At 42.4% G+C, this 21,958-nt stretch overlaps 1 protein-coding gene across 6 annotated transcripts in view; it reads left to right on the top strand.

Moving 5' to 3' along the window:
- The window catches only part of LOC144770647 (E3 ubiquitin-protein ligase TRIM39-like), a 299,133-nt gene that overhangs the window by 138,152 nt on the left and 139,023 nt on the right, over positions 1–21,958 (top strand). For all 6 annotated transcript variants that reach the window (XM_078655353.1, XM_078655350.1, XM_078655355.1 and 3 more), the window contains 2 exons: positions 8,070–8,111; positions 8,860–8,901. In XM_078655353.1, the coding sequence (XP_078511479.1) occupies positions 8,070–8,111; positions 8,860–8,901 (84 nt within the window). The remainder of the gene's footprint in view (positions 1–8,069; positions 8,112–8,859; positions 8,902–21,958) is intronic.

Genomic DNA, 21,958 nt, shown 5'->3' with positions numbered 1-21,958 from the left:
GGCTCCCGCAGGACACGGGGGAGCCGGCAGGGATCATGGGGGAATTGGGGCTCCCTCACGGTGTGCAAAAGAGGTGGCCAGGCCCTGGGATAATGGGGTCCAGAAGTGGCCTGAGGAGGGGGGCCACTCAGCCCCCCTCCATAATAATCTAAACAAAATGGCCATGCCCCGGGGATGGGGTCCCCGGGGCGCAGAGTTGTCAACGGGAGGGGGGCAACGCACCCCCCTTCCCATTAATATATATATAATTTTTTTAATTGGGGGTCAGGTCCCCAGGGTACCCAAAAAGTAAGAAGAAGGGAGGCCACACAGTCCCCCTTCCCCAAAAATAAAAATAAACTAAATACACGCGATCATGCCTAGGACCCGCCACTTTCCAGAAACACTCTGCTAAGGTACCCTGTGGCACGTTTTAAATTGGGAAAATAATTCCCCTTCAATACTGGGGGACCCTGGGGGCCAACTAGCCCACCAGGTACCTCCAGTAAGCGCCACAGGGCTGCGTTGCAAAGAGGTGGTCCAGGCCATGCCCCTTTTTACACCTCTCTGCAATGAAGCTCTGTAGCAATTACTGGAGGTACCTAATGGGCTAGTTGGATCCCAGGGACCCTCAGGATTCAAGGGGGCTTAATCTCCCAGCTTAAAATGCACCACAGGTTGTGTTTGCACAGTGGTGAAGGGAGGGGGTGGTGCCGGAGGTGAAATGTGTGCAAACACGCCCTGTGGAGCGTTTCAAGATGGGAAATTAATTCCTCTTCAATCCGGAGGGCCACTGGGGTACAACTAGCCCACCACTTACCACCAGTAAGCGCCACTGCGCTGCGTTGCAGAGAGGTGGCTCAGGCCATGCACCTTTTTACACCACTCTGCATCGCAGCACTGTGGTGCTTACTGGAGGTAAGTGGTGGGCTAGTTGGCCCCCAGGAACCCTCAGGACTCAAGGGGACTTAATCCCCCAATTTATAATGCAAAAGGGGGTACGTTTGCCCATTGGTGCGGGGAGGGGTCTTGGCCTGATATTACAAGTTTGCAAACGTGCCCAGTGGCATGTTTGGAGTTTGGGAATTAAGTCCCCTTGAATCCTGAGGGTCCCTGGGGCCAACTAACCCACCAGGTACATCCAGTAAGTGCCACAGAGTTGCATTCCAGAAAGGTGTAAAATGGGTCGCTTACTGGAGGTACCTAGTGGGCTAGCTGGATCCCAGGGACCCTCAAGATTGAAGGGGAATTAATTCCCCAACCTAAAACGCTCCACAGGGCGTGTTTGCACACATGTCACCTCAGGGCCCCTCCTCCCTTCTGTGAAAACGCGCCCCCGTTTTAAGAGGTCGTTTTAATCCCCCTGCCCTATTATGTACTAGGGCCTTACAGAAAAGGTCATGCTAATCACAGGGGTATCCCAACGCATAGTCTTCCCTGGTGTATGTGGGTGTTTTCACTGTATTCTAAGTGTCTTTTAGCATAGCACTGGCTCTAGGCCTGGTTAGTCAGAGTCAGTTACCACCAGTACCCATCTGAAAAAGTTGTGGGTACAGGATTATTTTGCAACAAGTCCTTTTCTACTCCTCTCTTGGTTATTTCTGCACATGTCTTGCTTCTTCCTGCACTTTTCTTCGTCTTTGTGGACTTCTGTTGCCTCCTTCTGCATTTCTTTTGCTTCTTTATGTGTGTTTTTTCATCTTGCTTCACACGTTCAACCTCTGTATGCATAGATATCTGTGGCGTACCCCAGGGATCCTCCATCAGCCCGACGCTGTTCAACATTTACATGGCCCCGCTCACACACGTAGCCCGACAGCACGACCTCAACATATTCTACGCTGACAACCCTCAGCTGATCCTCTCCCTCACCGAGGACCCCATCACAGCCAAAGCCAACCTCCACGAAGGAATGAAGGCCGTCGCCGTCTGGATGAAGACCAGCCGCCTGAAGCTGAACTCGGACAAGACGGAGGTCCTCATCCTCGGCTCAAACCCTTCAGTCTGGGAAGACTCATGGTGGCCTACGGCACTGGGGGCAGCCCTGACACCCACCGACCATGCACGCAACCTGGGATTTATCCTCGACTCAACGCTCTCAATGACCAAGCAAGTCAACGACGTCTCCTCCTCCTGCTTCAACACCCTCTGCATGCTCCGCAAGATCTACAGATGGATCCCGACAGATACAAGAAAGATAGTCATCCAGGCCCTCGTCAGCAGCAGACTTGACTACGGAAATGCCCTCTGCACAGGAGCCCCGACCAAGCTCATCAAACGACTACAAAGCATCCAAAACGCCTTAGCACGACTGATCCTCGACGTACTACGCCATGGCCACATCACCCCCACCTGAGAAACCTGTACTGGCACCCCATCAACAAGAGGATATCCTTCAAGCTCCCCACACAAGGCACTCCACAAGACTGGCCCAGCCTACCTCAGAAGACGGCTCTCCTTCTACATCCCCAGCCACCAGCTACTCTCCGCCGACCTCTCACTTGCCACCGTCCTGCGCATCCGAAGAACAACTACCGGTGGGAGATCCTTCTCCCACCTCGCCACCAAGACATGGAACACCCTCCACTGAGCCTAAGACAGACCCAAGACCTGCTGACCTTTCAGGAGGAGCGCCCCCCCCCCCCCAGCGCCTTGAGACCATCACGGGTATGTAGTGCGCTTTACAAATGATTGATTGATTGATAGCAGTCTCCCGGGGAATGCTTCCCCCGCGGTGGTTTACGATGTCTCTGAAGTGGAAAGGGCCATTGGTGAAATGTCACAGAATAAGGCCCCGGGCCCCGACGGGGTCCCTGCTGATTTATTTAAAGCTGCCCCACATTTCTGGTCCAAAATTCTATCAAATGTGTTTAATTCCTTGGGACCGAACAGCTCACCAGCTACCTGGGCCACCTCACTTATAATTCCAGTTTTTAAAAAGGGGAACAGACAGGATCCGTCCTGCTACAGGCCAATTTATTTAATTGATTCGTCTGTAAAAGTGTTAGGCCGTGTGGTTCTACGGAAATTATCAGATTGGCTGTCTGAAAGAGGGGTCCTGTCTAATGCACAATATGGTTTTAGAACCAAAAGGAGTACCCTCGACCAATGTCTTAACCTCCAACTTTTAATCAGTAGGTACACTATAGCTAAGGAGGGGTCACTCTGTATGGGGTTCATGGACCTCTCCTCAGCATTTCACCTAGTAAATAGGTCAAAGCTGTGGCACATTTTATTAAACCTGGGTATTGACCCCCCCCATTAGTGCACTTTTTAGCGGACCTGCACTCGGGTCTTTTAGCTGCAATCAGAGTAAACTCTGAGTCTGAGGGGCGATGCACAAGCCACTTTAGGTCAGAGAGGGGGGTCAGACAGGGGTGCATTTTGGCCTCCCTCCTGTTCACATTATATAAAATTGCCCTGGAGCCTGCTCTGGAGGACGTGTCACATGACGTACCGCGTATTGGGCAACTGGTTATTCCAGTTCTCCTTTACGCCGATGATGCCGTCTTCCTGGCTCGTACAGGGGTGGGTCTGCAAAAACTGTTAGATGCCTTTGGAAATTTTATTGAGGCATTAGACCTGAAAATTAACACTAAAAATCTCAAGTCATGATCGCAGGCAAGGCACATAGGGATAAAAAGGTCAAAACAGTCTACTGCTGCGGGGAAGAAGTCTGTAGGGTACCCTCATTCCCATATCTGGGAGTTCTTTTTGATGAAAGTAGTAACTGGGGCCCTGAAAAAAATAGTCGCAGTACAGCCTTCGCTAGAACCGCATCTGCACTTATGGGTTTCTCCAAAAAGCTAGGGGCTAGGCCCATAGAAGCCCTCATCAAGGTTTACAAAGCCAAATGCCTAGCGGAAGCCACATATGGCTCTCAGATATGGGGTTACTCGCCCCAAGTTAAAATCCAGACTATTGAGAATAAATTCCTCAGATCAGTCTTGACTGTCCCTCAGTCCTCCCCAACATTCTCTATCCATACTGAACTGGGGCTAGGATATGTAACTGATCAAATTAGAATAGCCCCGCTAATATGTTGGTTGAAAACCTGGCTGAACCAAGAAATTACCTTGAATCACACCATACTGCTAGACTGCCTGAAGTTGGATAAGTTTAACAAAATTCCTTGGTTGGCCTACATAAAAATGGGTTTTCACAACCTAGGACGTCCTGAACTTTTCCTGTCCCCAGATTCTATTGTGAGGAAGGACATCGGACTGATCAAAAATGCCATGATGAATTTACTCTCTTTAGAGCGGGAGAAGGTAGAGCTGATGAAACCAACAGTTAGAATAAACTATGCCCTAATTAGCTCCCCAGCTCCTGAACCGTACCTCATAATAGTGAATCGCCCCTTTCATCGGCACCTTCTAACAAGATTTGGTTTTAATTTGATTCATTTTTCCCTTGGTTGTTTTAAAAATTGGTGCCCCCCAGAACGGGCTGAGACTTGTCAATGTGATGATTTCTCTATTCAGGACACATTACATTTTATTATGTTCTGTGAACACTATCGAGAAATCCGAAAGAAATTCTTGTGTCCTATTCTGAGGGAGGCGGGTTTCATACAGGTTAGGCCAGCCCTCCTGTACTTGCAACAATTAAATTCCCCACGAATAATATTACATGTTGCTAGTTTTCTAGTTGCTGCCACACGGATTAGGAACAAGATTGTCAAGGCTATACCTATCACTGCTGATATTTTATGATCCAGATTGATCACTGTTGTTTTTACTCATGATTTTATTGAACATAAGCCCTTGTAATTTTTTATCTAATTTTTTAAGACATATTTATATTACATAAGATTTATACTGGCACAATGAACTTCTTTGTCTATGATGTTTCTGTGTATAATTAATTGTTTGTATTGTACTATGACTTTTTATGATATTAATTTATCGAATAAAAGTATTTGACTGATTGATAGCATTTAATAAAACTTTGAAATTCACTGAAAAACCATAGGTTTCAGGCACGTTTTAGTTAGAAATTAGCATTTAAAAAACCTTTCAAATTCACTGAAAAAAACTTAGGTTTCAGGCACAATATAGTTAGAAAGTAGCACTTAAAAAAACCTTAGAAATTCACTGAAAAAAACATAGATTTCAGGGGCATTATAGTTAGTTGGACATTTAATTCCTACAAAACGATAGAAATTCCCCCGTTATACTTAGTTCAGCTAACTTAAACTCGCGGCCCGCAATGCACTGCTGATGACGTCACATATTACATCACTCATGAAATGGTCAGTGACATCACTCATGACATCTCAAATGACCTCACTGATGACATCAATGATGACATTATCCTTGTGATAGAGTGGCAAACCACCTCTCACCCTAATATAACCTTCGATACACACACTCAAAATTACAAACTAATATTTTCAAAACAATGGACACACCAATACCAGTTACTACACACCTATTCAGTAATTCCAAGATCTATACACACATCCACTCATTCAACAACACTCCTATACAGTCACTCATACATGTACTCACTCATCATATCTACTCATACACCTATACATCCTGTTCTACACCGCCATTCATCCATAGAGCTACTCACACACATGATCAAACATGCAAATACAGTATCAAACATACACTTACTTGCATATACAGTTATACACACACCACCACACTTACTTCTACAGAAACTTACACATACTTACTCTCTTAAACCATCACTAATAAAAACACATAGCCCTTTTTAATAATTTTTATTAAACAAGATTTAAAATATTCTATCACTAAAAATAAACATGAATTTATTCTCAAGTATTAACATTAATACCGTAGTAATACACTCCCACACCCAAAAAAAACCTTTTGCCCATGCATCTCATCCCAGAGGATAGGTGCCAAAGCCTTTTTTATTAATGTATAAAAAATATTTTTAAAATTTTCTATTACCAAAACTAAATATCAATGAATTCTGAAGTATTAAAATGAATACCGGAGTATTAATACACTCCACCACCCAAAACCCCAGTTTCCCAAACAACCCGTCACAGGGAATAAGTGCAAAGCACATTTATTTTACTTGTTTAAATATATTATATTTAAGATACATATTATGTATTTAAAAATAATAACAACTAATCTAAATTTTAAATAATATTCCATTTTAAAAATAAAACTTTAGTATTAATACACCAACCCCTTTGATATTTTTTATATATATATATATATCTTTTTTTAACTACAAGCTTGTGAACTAAATATTAATGAATTCACAAAAATTTGATTTAATACCTGAGTATTATAACACATCCAGTTTCCCAAGCATCCGATCTCTGAGAATGGGAGCCTTGCCTTTTTAATTTTTTTTATAGGTATTAATTTTATATATAAAAACAACTAACAATAAAATATTAAAATAATCCCCCACCCAAAACCCCAAATTCCAAACAATACTTGGATAATACCCAAATATAAAAAATTATCAAAACTAAAAACTCACCTCACTTACCTTCATTACTCAACTTACAATGCGTTGTAATGGCATGCGTTGTAATGGCATGCGTTGTAATGGCATGCATAGTAATGGCACATGAGTTGTAATGGCATGCGTTGTAATGTCACCTACATTGTAAAAGTTGCGATGTAAAGGCGTTATGATGCATTGCCTTCGTTGTGATGGATGCTTCACAGAAAGTTGTTTAACATGCTGCGCTTGAAGGAATCAATCCTAAGTCAACCTTATGTCCATCCCTTTGTTCCTATCAGTCAACTCCCCAATCTACAACAGGTGAAAGCCCTGCCACACTGCTATTTGGTAGAGACATTGGGGCAAAGCTCCCACAATTGACCACAAGCCGAGTAGTAGACACTGACGAGATTTGTGTTACAGACACTTCTCGCAAAGGTAAGATGAAGGTCTAGTCAAATAAGTGCTAATGTGCTTGGGACATGGTCCTATTCAAACAAAAACAGAGCAAAAGACTGACACTCCGTTTGATGCTTAACCATTGAGAGTCGTGACAACTAAAGGACATATGGTGATCGCTCAACGTCCTGGAAAGTCTATTATGAGAGGCTTGTCACACTTCAAGCATGTTTGTTGGCTCCAGACCTTATGAGTGAAACAAGTCCACCTGAGTGCCCATGTCAAGCATCTGAGTCTATATCTATGATGGCAGATGACAGTGCAACTCCTTACCTCATACTACTCGATCTGGACAATTGATGAGAGCACCTCTCCAACTCATTAATGTATATATGTTGTCTGTATTTTTAATTTAACAAATGGGAGGTGTAGTGTTGTGTGATTATATGCAATTGAACCCTTGAGGTCCTATGCACACACCATAAAGAGTTATGCAATCAGTTGGGAGGTATTTGGGGCATCTCTGGGTGTGTCAAAGTTTATGACACAGTTGTTTCAGTTTAGGGTTGCATGCGGGGGAATAAAGACATGTGTTACAGAGCTCCATGTGTGGTGTAGTCATTTGCATATTCCAGAGCTGTGATGGATGCTACGGTCATATGTTTCAACTGTCAGCAGGTGCTCATTGGCAATCAGTGGGCTCCCTGTTGTAAAAAGAGGGGATGATATAGTTCAAACTGTTTAGGACATTGAGATGTATTTTAGCTTGATACAACGTTGTTCAGCTTAATCATCAGGTTTTCTTGGATATGACTCTATCCCTAGTATTTGCTATTTGGTACAATCATTAAAGAGTCCTCCCTTCTTTCATCCTATTAATTGTAATCCCTCTTAAACGCCAATATTCAAAATCAACTATCATCACAAGAGTGTAACCTGGAAAATCCTGGAGAAATTAAGCTTTGGCGTTGGTCACTCTTTCAACATTGAGGATCACCACAAGCATTAGAGAAATGTCGATCTGCCCCTGATCGAAGACCAGATTGTTGTTGCTGGTGCTAGGCAAATGGGGGATACCATTCAAGAAGTTTAGAATATGGCACACTCTCTTGATATGATACTGCTTTTCCGAACTTCTAAAGTCGGTTTCTCATGAGCATAGACATCCATGCTGCTGAAATTAGTTTTGTCAATCACTGAAATATAAATATGCTTATTCAAACACCATTAATTGCCTTTTCTTTTAGGGATGATAAGGATCTTTCTCAAGAGCCAGTATGTTCAAACAGGTAAATGTGTTAATCTTCCTGTTCATTGTCTCCCAATATGCTTTGACACATTTTCTGCATTATTCGCTAATATATGGTCCGTTGAAAAGAATAGGACTTTCAATTCTGAGTTGTAGATTAGGCACTAGGTACAGGAATCAACTGCATGATCTATACAGTGAACATTATTGCATGATTAATGGTTCTATATAATCAGCATAGCCCATTTTGTAGAGTATATCCCAAATATTTTACACCGCTCTAGCATTCTCGAACCAGTCCCTTTATGACTGATCAAAATCAAAGACCTTTCCTGTTATAATTACTGAATGTTTAGATCAATTTCATTAGTTTGTTTATATATGTAGGACCAGTTAACCTATGTAAGGTGTAATTCACAAAGAAATACTAGTGCTCTAACACAGCATTCATTTGTGACATATTCATCTCACTATTCCAAATATTCTCGCAATTTCTAGAGCAGTTATAGTAGGTGACACACAGTCTGTTTTTTTTAAGATGGTAATAGTCAGTAGTCTCCTGTCCTGTAGCATATATCCATGTAATAATGAAAATGGTAGAAGAGGATACACCTTGAAGAAAACTTCACCAACTCCAACATTAGCTTTCTTAGGTGCAGACTAATGTCCAAAAATGATGGTGGATATTTCACCCTATCACAATTGACTGATATGTCAATGTCACGTTTTAACAATCAATAAAAAAGAAAAAAAAGTGAATGAAGACTTGTCTCATCTTTTTTTTCTAGGATCCAAGAGAACCTTCCTGAAGACCCTGATGGAGCAATTAAGTAATTGAACTTGTTTAAAATGTCTGTTGCACAAAAGTATTCGGCAAAGTTTTTAGACCTTTTATGAAGGAGTAAACAATGGGGAACAGTACAGAGCTCACATTGCTGAAAAAGTTGTTTCCAAATTCTATGATATATTGGCAATCTTGTAGATCGATTTGTGGTTTGTAGATTGGTTCTATGTCAGAATAACATTAACAACAATATCATCTGATAGAAATATTTTGTCCTAAATATTGTTTGCAAAGATATCATCTTTGGGTGCAATTTAAGTTGTTTAGGGTAGAATAGCAGATAATACTTTGGTTACAATACTGAAGGCAATACTTTGGACATTATGCACCAGCAATTTGAATCAGATGCAGGGACTATAAGCTCTCAACATCATTCTGTGCGCAGTTGCTCTGCATAGTCAGTGGACTAGGTCAACTCTTTGTTAGAAAACACTAGTATTTTTAGAGCGGTCACACAACGAAGAGTAGACGTGCTCAGTGTTGACAAACCGTAATATTTTAACCATAAATACAAAAACGCTGACAATCAGTTAGGGGTCATTCATAAACTAATCCCGGGCAATATGCTGTATCTCCGAAAGCAGTGTCTGCTCATGACAGATTACCCTAAACCTTACCAAAATGCATTTCAGAAATGCAGTTGTTGTAGGCATAGACATGAAGTGTACGTATATAATGTCTATTCCAGATCAAGTTATTATAGGTGCATTTAACAATTCGTTAGTCATCTGGCCCTGTGGCAGAACCAATAACAGTAATCCTTGCTAGACTTAACGGGAAATTGTGCAGCTGCACACACTCAGGTCAAGCTGTACTAAACTTTATACAACATATTGCTGCATGAAAATTTGCAGTGACCCTTTGCATGATAGTAGTGCCCTTGTTATCAAGAGTCACACATCAATGAAGACTTCAGCCAATTTTTTTTAAAAAAAAGGCATTTTGTGTTATGCTGAGTAGTGTTCTACATCACAAGTGCATGCAAGCGATAATGTTTGTGTTGTTTGTAGTCAAGGTACACACTCCACCACAAATCTGTACAATCTGTAGTTCCTGGGAAAGTCTTATGAGCCATTACATAGCTCTATAGGCCACTGCTGGGGTGGCTGGGGCTCATCTATATGGGAAACAAGATTAGGAAGAGTACACTGAAAGGTTTGTGTGCACACCAGGGCAGAAAAATGTGCAGGTGAATCACAAGTCGAATACATTATGTAGCATTGTATAGCCTTGAAGAATGTTGTGGCTCTTTTCGTAATGTCTGGATCAATTTCAAATGTATGCAGATTGCAGAAGGCTTTCTGCAAGCACTATGTAGTCAGTCCTTCTTACAAGGGAAAAAATCATTTAAGCAGTATGGCTGGTGCAGACATGGGGCACATTTGGTGGTGTCCAGTAATGGAAGGTCACAGGTGGAGTGAAGGGTCTTGAAGTTGCATGATGCTAATTTCTCTAACTTTGGGTCTACCACCCTCCAGCCACGGCCCGTGGAGGGAGTTTCGGTGGGGCGGAGATGCGGGGGAGGGCAGGGTGGGGGGTGCTAAAAACTGGAGTATGGATAATTGAAGGTAAGTAAACAATTTAATTAATAAAATGAATTCCGTTGCGAGCCCTGCATCGCAAAATGCGATGCATATGAACACATGAACAACTTCATCTCCTTGCTTCTACATACATGATGCATATTAATTTCAAACTCCCCAAATCAGACTATAGCATATATTTTTCAATTCATTTTTAGGTTGAGTCTGGTCACCGCTTGCACTGTGAGGCGATCTGTTGTAGTTACTTTGTGGAGGTCTGACTCATCCCATGCATTTGATTGGCTTTTGCATGTGTCTTATAAGAATCGTAGCCTGCAAATAGCTAAATCTGGGTGCGTATCCCACCTCTTCTGAAAAGTTCACTTCCATAGAGTATTGGCGCCGGGTGTGAGCAGAGGCATGCACTGTGGCTGCTATGGCAGGGCACACGCTTTGCTCCCACTGCTAAACTCCCACCTCATTAGCTCCACCCCCTCCCCAGCCTCTCTCCCACCCATAACTTTCAGCCCTCGTTTTAGTTTGGAAGCAGCCACTTGCCTTCCTTTCTTCTTTTTGTCAGTGGGCAGCATTTATTTAAATAACTAGCTTGTCTCACGGATTGGGCAGTCACATTAAGGCTTACTTTGTAACTTTAAGACTGGCATGGTGGAGCAAACTTCGCATGACATTGCCTGCGGCATTCAGAACACAGTGCACCTTTAAGTGCAGTGGACCTCTGTCCCAGAATGCAATCTCTGGAGTTATTTTTACGTCTCTATCTTGTTGCTGACCCACAGCCACTTGCACAATGTAGGTAAATTCTGTAGCGTTCCCCCGTTCTTTCCTTCTAGACATCCATTATCACGGTGTCTGATGGGATAATAGTCTCAATATTTACTACACCTGATAATACCTATCCCGGCTCAGTCGAACTTTACTGGTTTCGGTACATAACACCCAGTTATGAGGTTTTGGGGGCCAACTTGCATATTGCGGTGCACACCTCGCAACTAACCGATACACTCGTAATAAGGGTCCAAATACAAAACCATCTAGAGGTGGATGCATTTTAATGATGGACTAGATCTATAGTTAATCAGCATGACTATGTTGGGGGGGGAGGAAGAAACACACACACACACACACACACCCATCCCCCCTTCCTTTGGCTGGTGACATACCAATCAAGATCGTCAACCTCAACACATGGACTGTGCAAGGATTTCTGATGTTTTAAGTGTAATTGCATTTGCTTGATAGACATTTGAGACTAAAAAGAGTTTTTCATTGCCAAAACTAGTGTCGCAATAGCATCCGGGTGTATATGGGATTAAGTAATGGACTTTGCTTTTTATTTTGCATGATCTTAATTTTATTCTGGACATTTTTGTCATGCACCGGAAATGCCAATCATCACACTGTTTAATGTCTCTCAGAATGACAATGAAAAAGTAATGTTATGTTATATTTTTACTTATACCGCGCACAGCTGCCCCAGCAAAGGGGCGTCCTGGCGCCTTGACAAGGCAATCACAACACAACACTAAAGAAGATCAGATGGGCAATAAAACACAGCATAAGGGCTAAACAAATAAAAAATAAAATATATTTGTTTTACACTTGAGTATATTATATTTTACATACGTCTTGAGAAACCTCTCAGTGCTCTGAAGCCATTGGGTGAAACTTGTGTCCATTACAACATATTTTGATCAACTTCTCACTGTAAAAGTCAAGAAGAATCGAAAATGGATCAAATTACTACAGAGATTAATGCTACATATGACAGAAAATAATGTCATTTCATTTAAATAAATATGGTTTGAAGAAATATTTTTCTCTGAATTGTCTACATCTAGGAAGAATCACTTCAATGAGTGTAAGGGTCAGGGAGACCAGATTTTTACGTCAGGCCCACTAAACAGCACAGATGTCTGGTAGAAAAAGACTTATTGCCAATTTACCAGATTTTACAGTGAGCTTAGAGCCTGTCTATTGCATAATATTGGTTAGCATTACTGTCATTCTCCTTTACTTGCTTTTTATTGAACGGATTGCCTTGTCCTTCTCGTGTTTGTCCCTCACCTGGAGCATTGTTTAGCCTGGTTATCTGTGAATTTAGCTGCACCACTCCTATTTAACTCCGAGTCACTCGTGTCTCTCCTGTCCCTCTGCTGATGCTGCTGCCAAGGGGTGTTATGTGGAATTACACCACCGTGTTTGTATTTCTGAAGTGGAAAAGGTTGTTAAAGGAGAGTTTAGAAGATGCCAATGCACTATATAACTCTATTAGAAAAGGTGGGATCTGGCCTCAACTTCTGGGACATCTTCCCAGATAGCAGATGAGCTCAGTGAAATGGACTTCAGTTGTCATAAAACACGCCTCAGCTATAAACTAGGCAATTATGCGTCCGTCTTATGTATGAGCTAGGTTACATGCTTATGTAAAACCAATCGGTCTGAATGTCCTACACACGCACACTCCCTCTCATAGACACTCCCTCAGATTTGGTCCCTCTTACATCTATGCATGTTTTATAGTCTCTGCAGAGATTTTAAAAGGATCCGGTAAACTTTTTAGAAATAAAACGAGGTGACAGCAAACTACCCTGCTCCAAAAGCTTCTGCGCATGTGCATGTTACATTAATTTGCAGTTAAGTGGGGATGGAGGTTGGTCCCAAAGCGCGTCATCATTGAGATTTCAAAGCATGTCTGTATCATTATCATAATATCAATTTAAAACTACAGGCAATTATTTCTCTTTAATCCAATATGTTTAACTGACATATAAAATCAGCAGACTTGTCAGAAGAGGGGGTGCAGGCGACACATTATTCCCCAGGCCCATACTTTGTTACCCTGCCACATTTATTTATAGATTTTACAAACAAAGCTGCCGTGCTTATTAGTGGATTAGTAGCTAACACTATAGATAGCGCCAACATGCTGTGCCTTCTTTTTCCCAACAAGCCATTTTTAATAATTTCTGGAAGATATTATCTTCCTATGAAGGGCCAGCTTTAGATATTTGACTCGGGCCCTGAAAATCAGAACGCAGCATAGAAAGGTGTGTAAACCACGCAGATCTCTCTCTGATGTGCTTTTGTGGTTTACACTGACTTTAAACCTTTCAAACTCTCATCAGTTTTTTTTTATGAAGAACATGCAAGCAAAATCTCAAGCACACAAGTACAATCTATTTTAAATATAGAGAACTAAATTATGACCCATACCTATAGGGAGGGGAAATCAAAGTCCATGCAGAGAATTAAACTGACTTCCAAAATACTCCACTGACTGAGTGCGGAACAGCACCCAAAGTTCCAAGCATCTCACACAGAGGCAAGTCTGGCCTTTCGGTGGCAAAACCAATAGGTCTAGTTCTATAAATGAAAGTGTCTTTTCACTGGTTGGTGAGTTTGTTTTCTAACTCTGGTGCGACCCAGCCCCACATATCATGCCCTGATCCTTATTTGCCCATCCCCAATTTTTTATTATCGTTTTTTTCCAGAGGCCGACAACAGCAATATGCCTGCCAATAGGCTGCTCGCTTATGTTTTGCGCTCTGTGTATATGTTTTGCTTTATCTTTCTTCAATGGCCGTCAGCCATGTTGAAATTGTAAAATAAAGAGCCAAAATGGCTGCTGGTGCGTCACAACACATGTCTAGCCATGAATCGTAAAATATGTGCGCAACTGGAAGTCACCTTTGAATGTTTTTCATCCCGTTCCAAAATAAACACTGTGTGCATGCGTTTGTGTGTGCTAACGCGGGATTACTGGTTACTAATTATCTTACCAAATCCCATACTATGTCGACTGAATCGTTGGTACCTGTCTTGGAGTAAAAGGTAATCTCGCAATAAGTCAATCAATTTAAGAACTTACACCACTCTAAATGACCACTGACCAAATTTAAGTTTAAAAGTTTTAATATAAAGTCAAAGATAACTGAAGATACAAACTTCTCAAAATGAGATTCAAAAGGTATATCGGTATCACTATGAACATGAACTTCTTGAATAATCTAAGTCTGAAGAACAAGATAATAAGTACAAGCTCGAAAACCATCAGGGTTGCCAAAATGGATACAAGTTGCAACCTCAAAGTCATTACAGAAAAGAAAATTAAGGTTAGTCTGTCCCTACACTACACTAAGTGACATCCCTACTTAACAAGATCTTTACCCTCTAGGTGTCAGCCGTGGTGACTTCCTAAGAAGATCACGCACTTCTCTTTGTCTCTTCTCTGATAATGGGTCTCTCCTGATCAGCCTATCTGCCTACCCATCCGCTTCCTTAGGCTCCCAAAATCATCTGCTCTGCTCTCCTCCCGGGTCTCTTTCCCTAATACCAAATCACATTTCTGATAGGAACGCCCCTTGGGACGCCCCTCACGTGGTACATCTTTGCGCGGTAAACTCCATGATGGTACTCTTGAAGACCCTCGTTATAGTTGACCTTGGTTCCCAGGCTTCTTCTTCAGTGCGCTGATACCCCCTGAAATTCCTGGAAACTCCTACAGGCCTGCGCAAGGCGCCACTGAACAAAGTCCCTTTCATTCGAGCTGATTAGGACCCTCGCACCTGCATACAGCTCATCCTGCAGTGGGCCTCAAATTCCAGACTCCACCATATCTTTAGTCATAAAACACTCTCAAAGCTCAGTGCTGGACACCTCGCGACCTCTTCTCTAACGAGCACATGACGATTTACACGACATGACATTATCGGCTCTGGCCTACTTGATTTACATGCAGCAGGTCCCTGCACTCTTAAAACGTTAACTTGATTTAAACAGCAAACATTCTTAACTAGCATACGTTTCTAAAATAACACATCTATAAAGCATATACTTTTAACCCTAAGTTCAATAGTACATTTGGAAGAACCATGTCAACCTTATCTCACATTAATTTAGCAGCACGTTCAGGTTTGCTGTGAATTGCCCTAAGGCCTACACATTATACTGGATTTTAAAGTTACATTTAATTCGGACATGATTCTTTTAACATGAGAACATGAGGTTTTCACATATATTCCAACATTTCTACATTAATCTCACACCGTTATAATTATAGTTACTCTACTTAACATTCTATACATTTCACTACTGAATATAAACCACTCTGTATATTTCACTCCTGGATATAAAACACTCGTGTGCAAAACATGTTTAAACTAACTACGTGCTTGTAAATATGGCGTACTTATACATTTTTTTTCAAACTTGTGCTCTCTCAGTCCCCCCTTTGATGACCTTCAGGGGTCATCATCACCAAGACACTAAAAATGTAGAACCCTTTTAAAGTGAAGACAGGGCAGTTCCACCTCTTTTCATACTCTCTAATGCTTTCAGACTCTTATATTGAGTGTCCTGCATCGCTGTCAACTCTTCTTCCTGTTTCTTCATAGCTCTCTGTAACCTATTTGCTCTATAACATTGATACAAACGCACCAATCCCCACAAAGTGATTACACAAATCACAATTATGATGATGGGTTTCAGTATGTACCAAACGATACCCTTTCCTAAGTTGGCAAACCAACTTCCAACTTTACCCATTCCATGGCCTACTTTTTCCCACACATTTACCTTTGCCAGGTCCTCAATTTCGTAGTGTATGGCAGTGATGTTTTGTATATATTTCTCTAGAGGCTTTGAATTGTCTGGAATGTAAGTACAGCATTCCTGGACCTTCAAGGCCTTACAGACTCCTCCCTCTTTTGCTAACAGAACATCTAAAGCAAGTCGGTTCTGAAGAACCATCGCCCTAATCGATTGCATCTCACCTTCTATCAGCATCAATGATCTTGCAGTACTAGCAGATAGCCTATCTACGACTGTAGCTAACCTCCTGATCTTAATGTCATTCATTATCAATCCTAAGAAAGGGAATGCAGCACCTAGTACATCTCCAACTACCTCTGCTGCACCCAGCCCTCGCTTCCATCTAGTTGATATTTCTTTCTTAGGCGTGTCTAAATTCTCAACATGATATATTTTAGGGAAGACAACAGCCAGATAGCATGATCCGTACCAATTATCTGGTAACTTCACATAGGCATATCTTCCACATACAAAATATACATTTGGTATTGCTTGCATCCCTTTCATAAAGTTCTTAGAGTAATACTCCAATTGAAAGGCATGTTCACAATGGACTTGACCTACATAAAAGTTTTCATAATATGAGTAACTCCTGTGAATGCACAGTTTTCCCCGTTTATCCTTATCCAAAGCAATTGGACCAATACTACCTTTTCTTTGATGTGCCCTCTCCTCCTTGGTCCAATCTGTTTCCCATTGTCCTGATGCTTTCAAAATCTTCTGCCTCCTATATCTAGTATCTACCTGTGCTATAAACTTTTTCTCAACTTCTGATATTTGACAAGTCAGATTGTTCCTTCGAGCATGTGAAGTATCTAACGTTTTCCATGGAATAAACCATTTGTGTAGTCTGTCTTCGCTTTTGTAGTAGTCCCATTTGTTCAAATGCTTGAAATTCGGAACCTCTGGCAATGTCGAGTCGAAATTCGAGAAATAATACTCGAATCCTTCTCGTCCATAAAACATGCTCAACAATAAACTGCACGTTATTCCATATGTCAACGGAAGATGATGGTATCTGATACCCTCCTCCACTGAAGCTGGTAATTGCATACAAACGTAACAATCCTTCACTTCCATGGCATCAACATATTCATAAAGCAATTTAGCATAAGCATTTGACTTGTAATTTCCCTGTGACTCGTCGGTGTGAAGCCTTTTTATTTCTGCATCTAACAATGCTTTGTCTTTCTCATTGATGTTTCCCTTCTCTTTAATAATGGTAGTTTTCGGTGTTGATACTCCCTTATCCTCCTTAACTGCGGTTTCATCCCCTTCGTGTCCCGCTAGGAATGAAACAGTTACCACTAAAATTATAAGAGAAACCACTACTCCTAAAAGTGTAACAGCTATACATTTTGCCCTGCGGTTCGGGTTGCCAGCCTCCATGTTCTCAAACAGTGTAGTTTTTGACTTTCTTCCAGCATTCACTTCCTCTTCTTTTCAAACAAAGTCTTTCTCTCTTGCAATGTCTTTCTTTGAACACTTGGAAGCTTGACAATTTGTTTCCGCAAAACAGTTCAAAGTCCAGTAGAAAATAGACAACCCTAGCCCTTCTCCATCCACTAAAATGAAACCCCTATCACTTTTCTTCTTCCACTCGGCGCTAGGTTATCTTGCAACAATTTTACAATTTCTTTTCAACAGTCTTATTTTCGTCTGAAGTTATGTATGACTCAAGGAGTGACACTACGTCTTCATAAATGTCCATCCGAAGTATCATTCCCTCAGGTTCTGGGCAGTTCGTCCCACAACATGGAAAGTCAACTTTTTCTAGGATTATTCTCCTTATTTCGCTCAAGACAAGTGGACGGACAAAATTGAGAGTTAGCGTTTTTTCAATTTCCACTCCTGGTACTATCAGTTCTACATCCACAATTACAAAGGGGTCCGTTCTAATCAAGATCACTTTCTTCACCTTTCCAGTTCTGCGCCCCTTTGAAGACATTCACAATAAGGTATTAATCCACAACAATAAGCGCTCCTAGCATTTCTACTACTCGCTCAAGCATTTCCAAACGAAGAAGAGTTCCCTCCAATATTGGATATCATGAACAGCAAACTGGAAACTCAACTGTCTCTAAAATCAATTTTCTTATTCCACTCAGGAGAGCAGGATGAACGATGTTGAGTGTCAGCAACCTTTCGGTCTCCGCTCCTGGCAGTAGAAACCTTATTTGCACTGTGATGATCGGGTCAGTTCTGATCAGTTCCACTTCCCTGATCCTCCCTGTTCTGTGTCTCCCAGACATCTGCAACGAGGTAGGTCCAGTCGGGAGTAGAGTATCTTCTACTAGGCACTCGCACCCTCCTTGATCTTCTAAGACCCTCCTCGGCTTGATCCTGGATATCTTCTTCTGGATCCGAGTCTTCGGATATAGGAGTAAGCGTTTCTTCCTGGGCCGACCTCAAACTTAGCCTTCTTCTCCTTGTTGGCCAAGTGGCAGCTCCAAGCCTTATTCTCCTATTTCTTGTCCTCTCACTTGGTTCTTGGTCGCTCCGATACGGGTCTGAGTCGTATTCACTTCTGCTCTCTCCTTCAGTTGCGTCTTCTGTCTCACTGCCGTCCTGCCTTTGCTCTTCTTCTGAATCCGTTGCGTTCCCAACTTCTTCTGACACCCCCTCAGCTGCCTCAATCCCTTCTTGCGACTCTTCTTCCACTTCAGGGCTTTCGTCTGGGATGGGAGCTGTTCCTTCTAGAGGTGCTGGAACTCTTCTAGTATGGGATGCATGGATCCAATTTGGCAGCCCCCCGCACTTCACCGCGGTGTTCGTTATCAGGATTACCTGAAAGGGCCCACGCCAGCGAACATCTAGGCAGTTCTTCCGGACGTGTTTTTTAACTAAGACCCAGTCCCCTGGGTTCAGGTCATGACACAGGTTCCTCGCTGCTGGAACTTCAGCCGCATGCACCTGAAGGGACACAGAATGGATGGCGTCAGACAGTCCTTTACAATAATCCAAGATCAGATCATCTGTAATATTCAATAGAGCAGTAGTTGGAACTGTAGGAAGTCTCATGGCCCTCCCCATCAGGATCTCGTGGGGAGAGAGACCTGTCCTCCTATCAGGTGTGCTGCGCATGCTCATGAGCACTAAAGGAAGAGCATCTGGCCAACTCAAGGATGTGGATGCCACTACTTTAGCCAATCTATTCTTCAAAGTGCCATTCACTTGTTCCACAATTCCTGAAGCTTCTGGTCGATAACTACAATGCAGCTTTTGATCGATATTCAGTGTGGAGCACAACATCTTCACTATTTCGCTGTTAAAATGTTTTCCTCTGTCAGATTCCAAAGAGGCAGGCACCCCGAAGCGCGGTATCAACTCCCTGAGCAACAATTTAGCCACTGTGAGTGTATCGCACCTACGTGTAGGGTACGCTTCAACCCATCTGGAAAATACGCATACAATCACCAACACATACCGAAGGCGATTGACTCTTGGCATTTCGATGAAATCTAGTTGCATTCTATTGAAAGGCCCCCCCGACCTCCCAATGTGACTCAGTGTGACTGGTGTTCGTTTGCCTACGTTCAGCTGTTGGCAAGTAACACATCGCTTACATACTGATTCTGCTGCTATTCTGAATTTCGGGCAATACCAAGTCTGCCTAAAAACTCTCATCATAGCATCCCTTCCTAGATGTACTGGACCATGTATTTCTCTCGCCATGGGATTAGCTAATTCTTCAGGTAACACAGCTCTCCCATCTGCTGAAACCCAAAAATCCATTTCACTTCGCACACAACCTGCTATTTCCCATGCCTTTTTCTCTGTTTCAGGTGCGTTCTCCTGCATTATTCTTAAATCCTCCCAAGTGTCTACAGTTTCTAACATCATACTTAATTCAGTCTTTTCTTCTGCACCTTCTATTTCCACCTTTGAGAAAGAATAACTTTGTTCCGCACAATAGCGTGCGACTTCATCAGCATATCTATTACCTCGTGACACAAAATCTGTATTCTTAGTATGAGCTACACACTTCACTACCGCGATGTCAACAGGACCTTGTAATGCTTCTATCAGCAATCGCACAAATTCTCCATTTCGAATGGGCGAACCAGAGGAGGTCATGTAACCCCTCTGAGACCACAACTGCCCGAAATCATGAACCACACCGAAACCATATTGGCTGTCCGTGTAGATGGTGACTCTCTTTCCATTTCCTGCTATGCAGGCACGAGTTAGGGCAATAATCTCTGCTACCTGTGCGGAATGTACTCCTTCCAGGCAAGCGGCTTCCACAACTCCAGTAATGGTACAAACAGCATAAGCTGCTCTCAACCGACCAGTATCGTCTCTTAAACATGAGCCATCAACAAAATAAATTTCATCGGGGTCAGACAATGGCTCATCCACAATATCTGGTCTGGGTTTCGTGCATAGTTCAGTCACATCAAGGCAATCGTGGTCTTCACATCCTTCGCCTTCTATTACCGTAGGTAATGGCATCAAAGTAGCAGGATTCAAGACAGAGCATCTCCTGAGAGTCACGTTTTCTGCGGCAAGTATAACTTGCTCGTAACGCGTGAGCCTGCTATTGGTCAGATGCTGCGTCTTCGTCCTGGTCATTAACAATTCAACTGAATGTGGTACATACACCACTACTGGATGTCCCATCACAATACTCTCGCTCCTTTCAATGCTGACACCCGTTGCAGCAACGGATTTGAGACATCCGGGCAACGCTGCGGCTACTGGATCTAATGTAGCCGAAAAGTATGCAACTGGTCTACGGGCATTACCGTGGGTCTGTGCCAAGACTGACAAAGCACATCCCTCTCTCTCACAGCAATACAGTGAAAATGACTTCTCGTAATCTGGCATTCCCAGAGCCGGAGCACGACATAAATCGTCTCTCAGCTGTAAAAACGCCACCAAACATTCTTCCTCCCATGGTACCGGATCACTCACCTCCTTGTGCGTCAGTTTCTGTAAGGGCTTTGCTTTCAGTGAAAAGTTAACTATCCACTGTCGGCAGTAACCCACCATTCCTAGGAACATTCTAACTTCTCTCTGTGTTGTAGGCGCATTCATTTTCATTATCGCCTCAATCCTCTCCGGGGACACCTTACGTTTCCCTTTCTCTAACCTGTGCCCTAGATACTGTACTTCTGTCAAACAATACTGCAACTTGCTCGGAGATACCTTATGTCCATTTTCAGCTAAATGATTCAGTAAGGCAATTGAATCTGCTTTACAAGCTTCCTCTGTTTCTGACGCAACAAGTAGGTCATCTATGTACTGTACCAGAACCGAGTTCTGTGGCAGTACTAGATTCTCAAGATTCTTTTTCAGCAACTGATTAAAGATGGATGGGCTATCTGTGAATCCTTGTGGGATTCGACACCATGTTAAAACGCGATCTTCCATTTTAAAAGCAAAAAGATACCTGCTCTCTTCATCCAATGGGATTGAAAAGAAAGCCTGACAAAGATCTATCACTGTGAACCATTCTGCTTGACATGGTATTTGAAACAATATCACTGATGGATTCGGTACCACGGGACAACATGAAACGACTATGTTGTTAATCTTTCGTAAATCCTGTACTATCCTGAATTTCCCACTAGGTTTCTGCAAACCCATAATCGGGGAGTTACAAGGACTACCCACGATTTCTTTCAGTATTCCCTGCTGTATCATTGACTCGATCACAGGTTTTATTCCCGCAATCGTTTCCTGGGACAATTTGTATTGAGGCGTTCTTGGAAACTCAACATTTGGTTTTACCAATATTTTTACCGGTTCTACCCCCTTAATCAATCCTATTTCTTCTCCTGTGAAATCCCATACCTCTGACGCCACTGCATCTCGTAGGTCTTGGGGAAGATCTTCTATTGTCAGAGTAGGATATAGTTCTACACAAGATTTGGAATTGGCCACCTTAAAAGTAGCATCTTCGTC

Source organism: Lissotriton helveticus, chromosome 7, assembly GCF_964261635.1.
Source record: "Lissotriton helveticus chromosome 7, aLisHel1.1, whole genome shotgun sequence".
Classification (NCBI taxonomy): Eukaryota; Metazoa; Chordata; class Amphibia; order Caudata; family Salamandridae; genus Lissotriton; species Lissotriton helveticus.
Note: the sequence above shows the minus strand (reverse complement) of the source record. Positions and strands in the feature narration are given on the sequence as shown.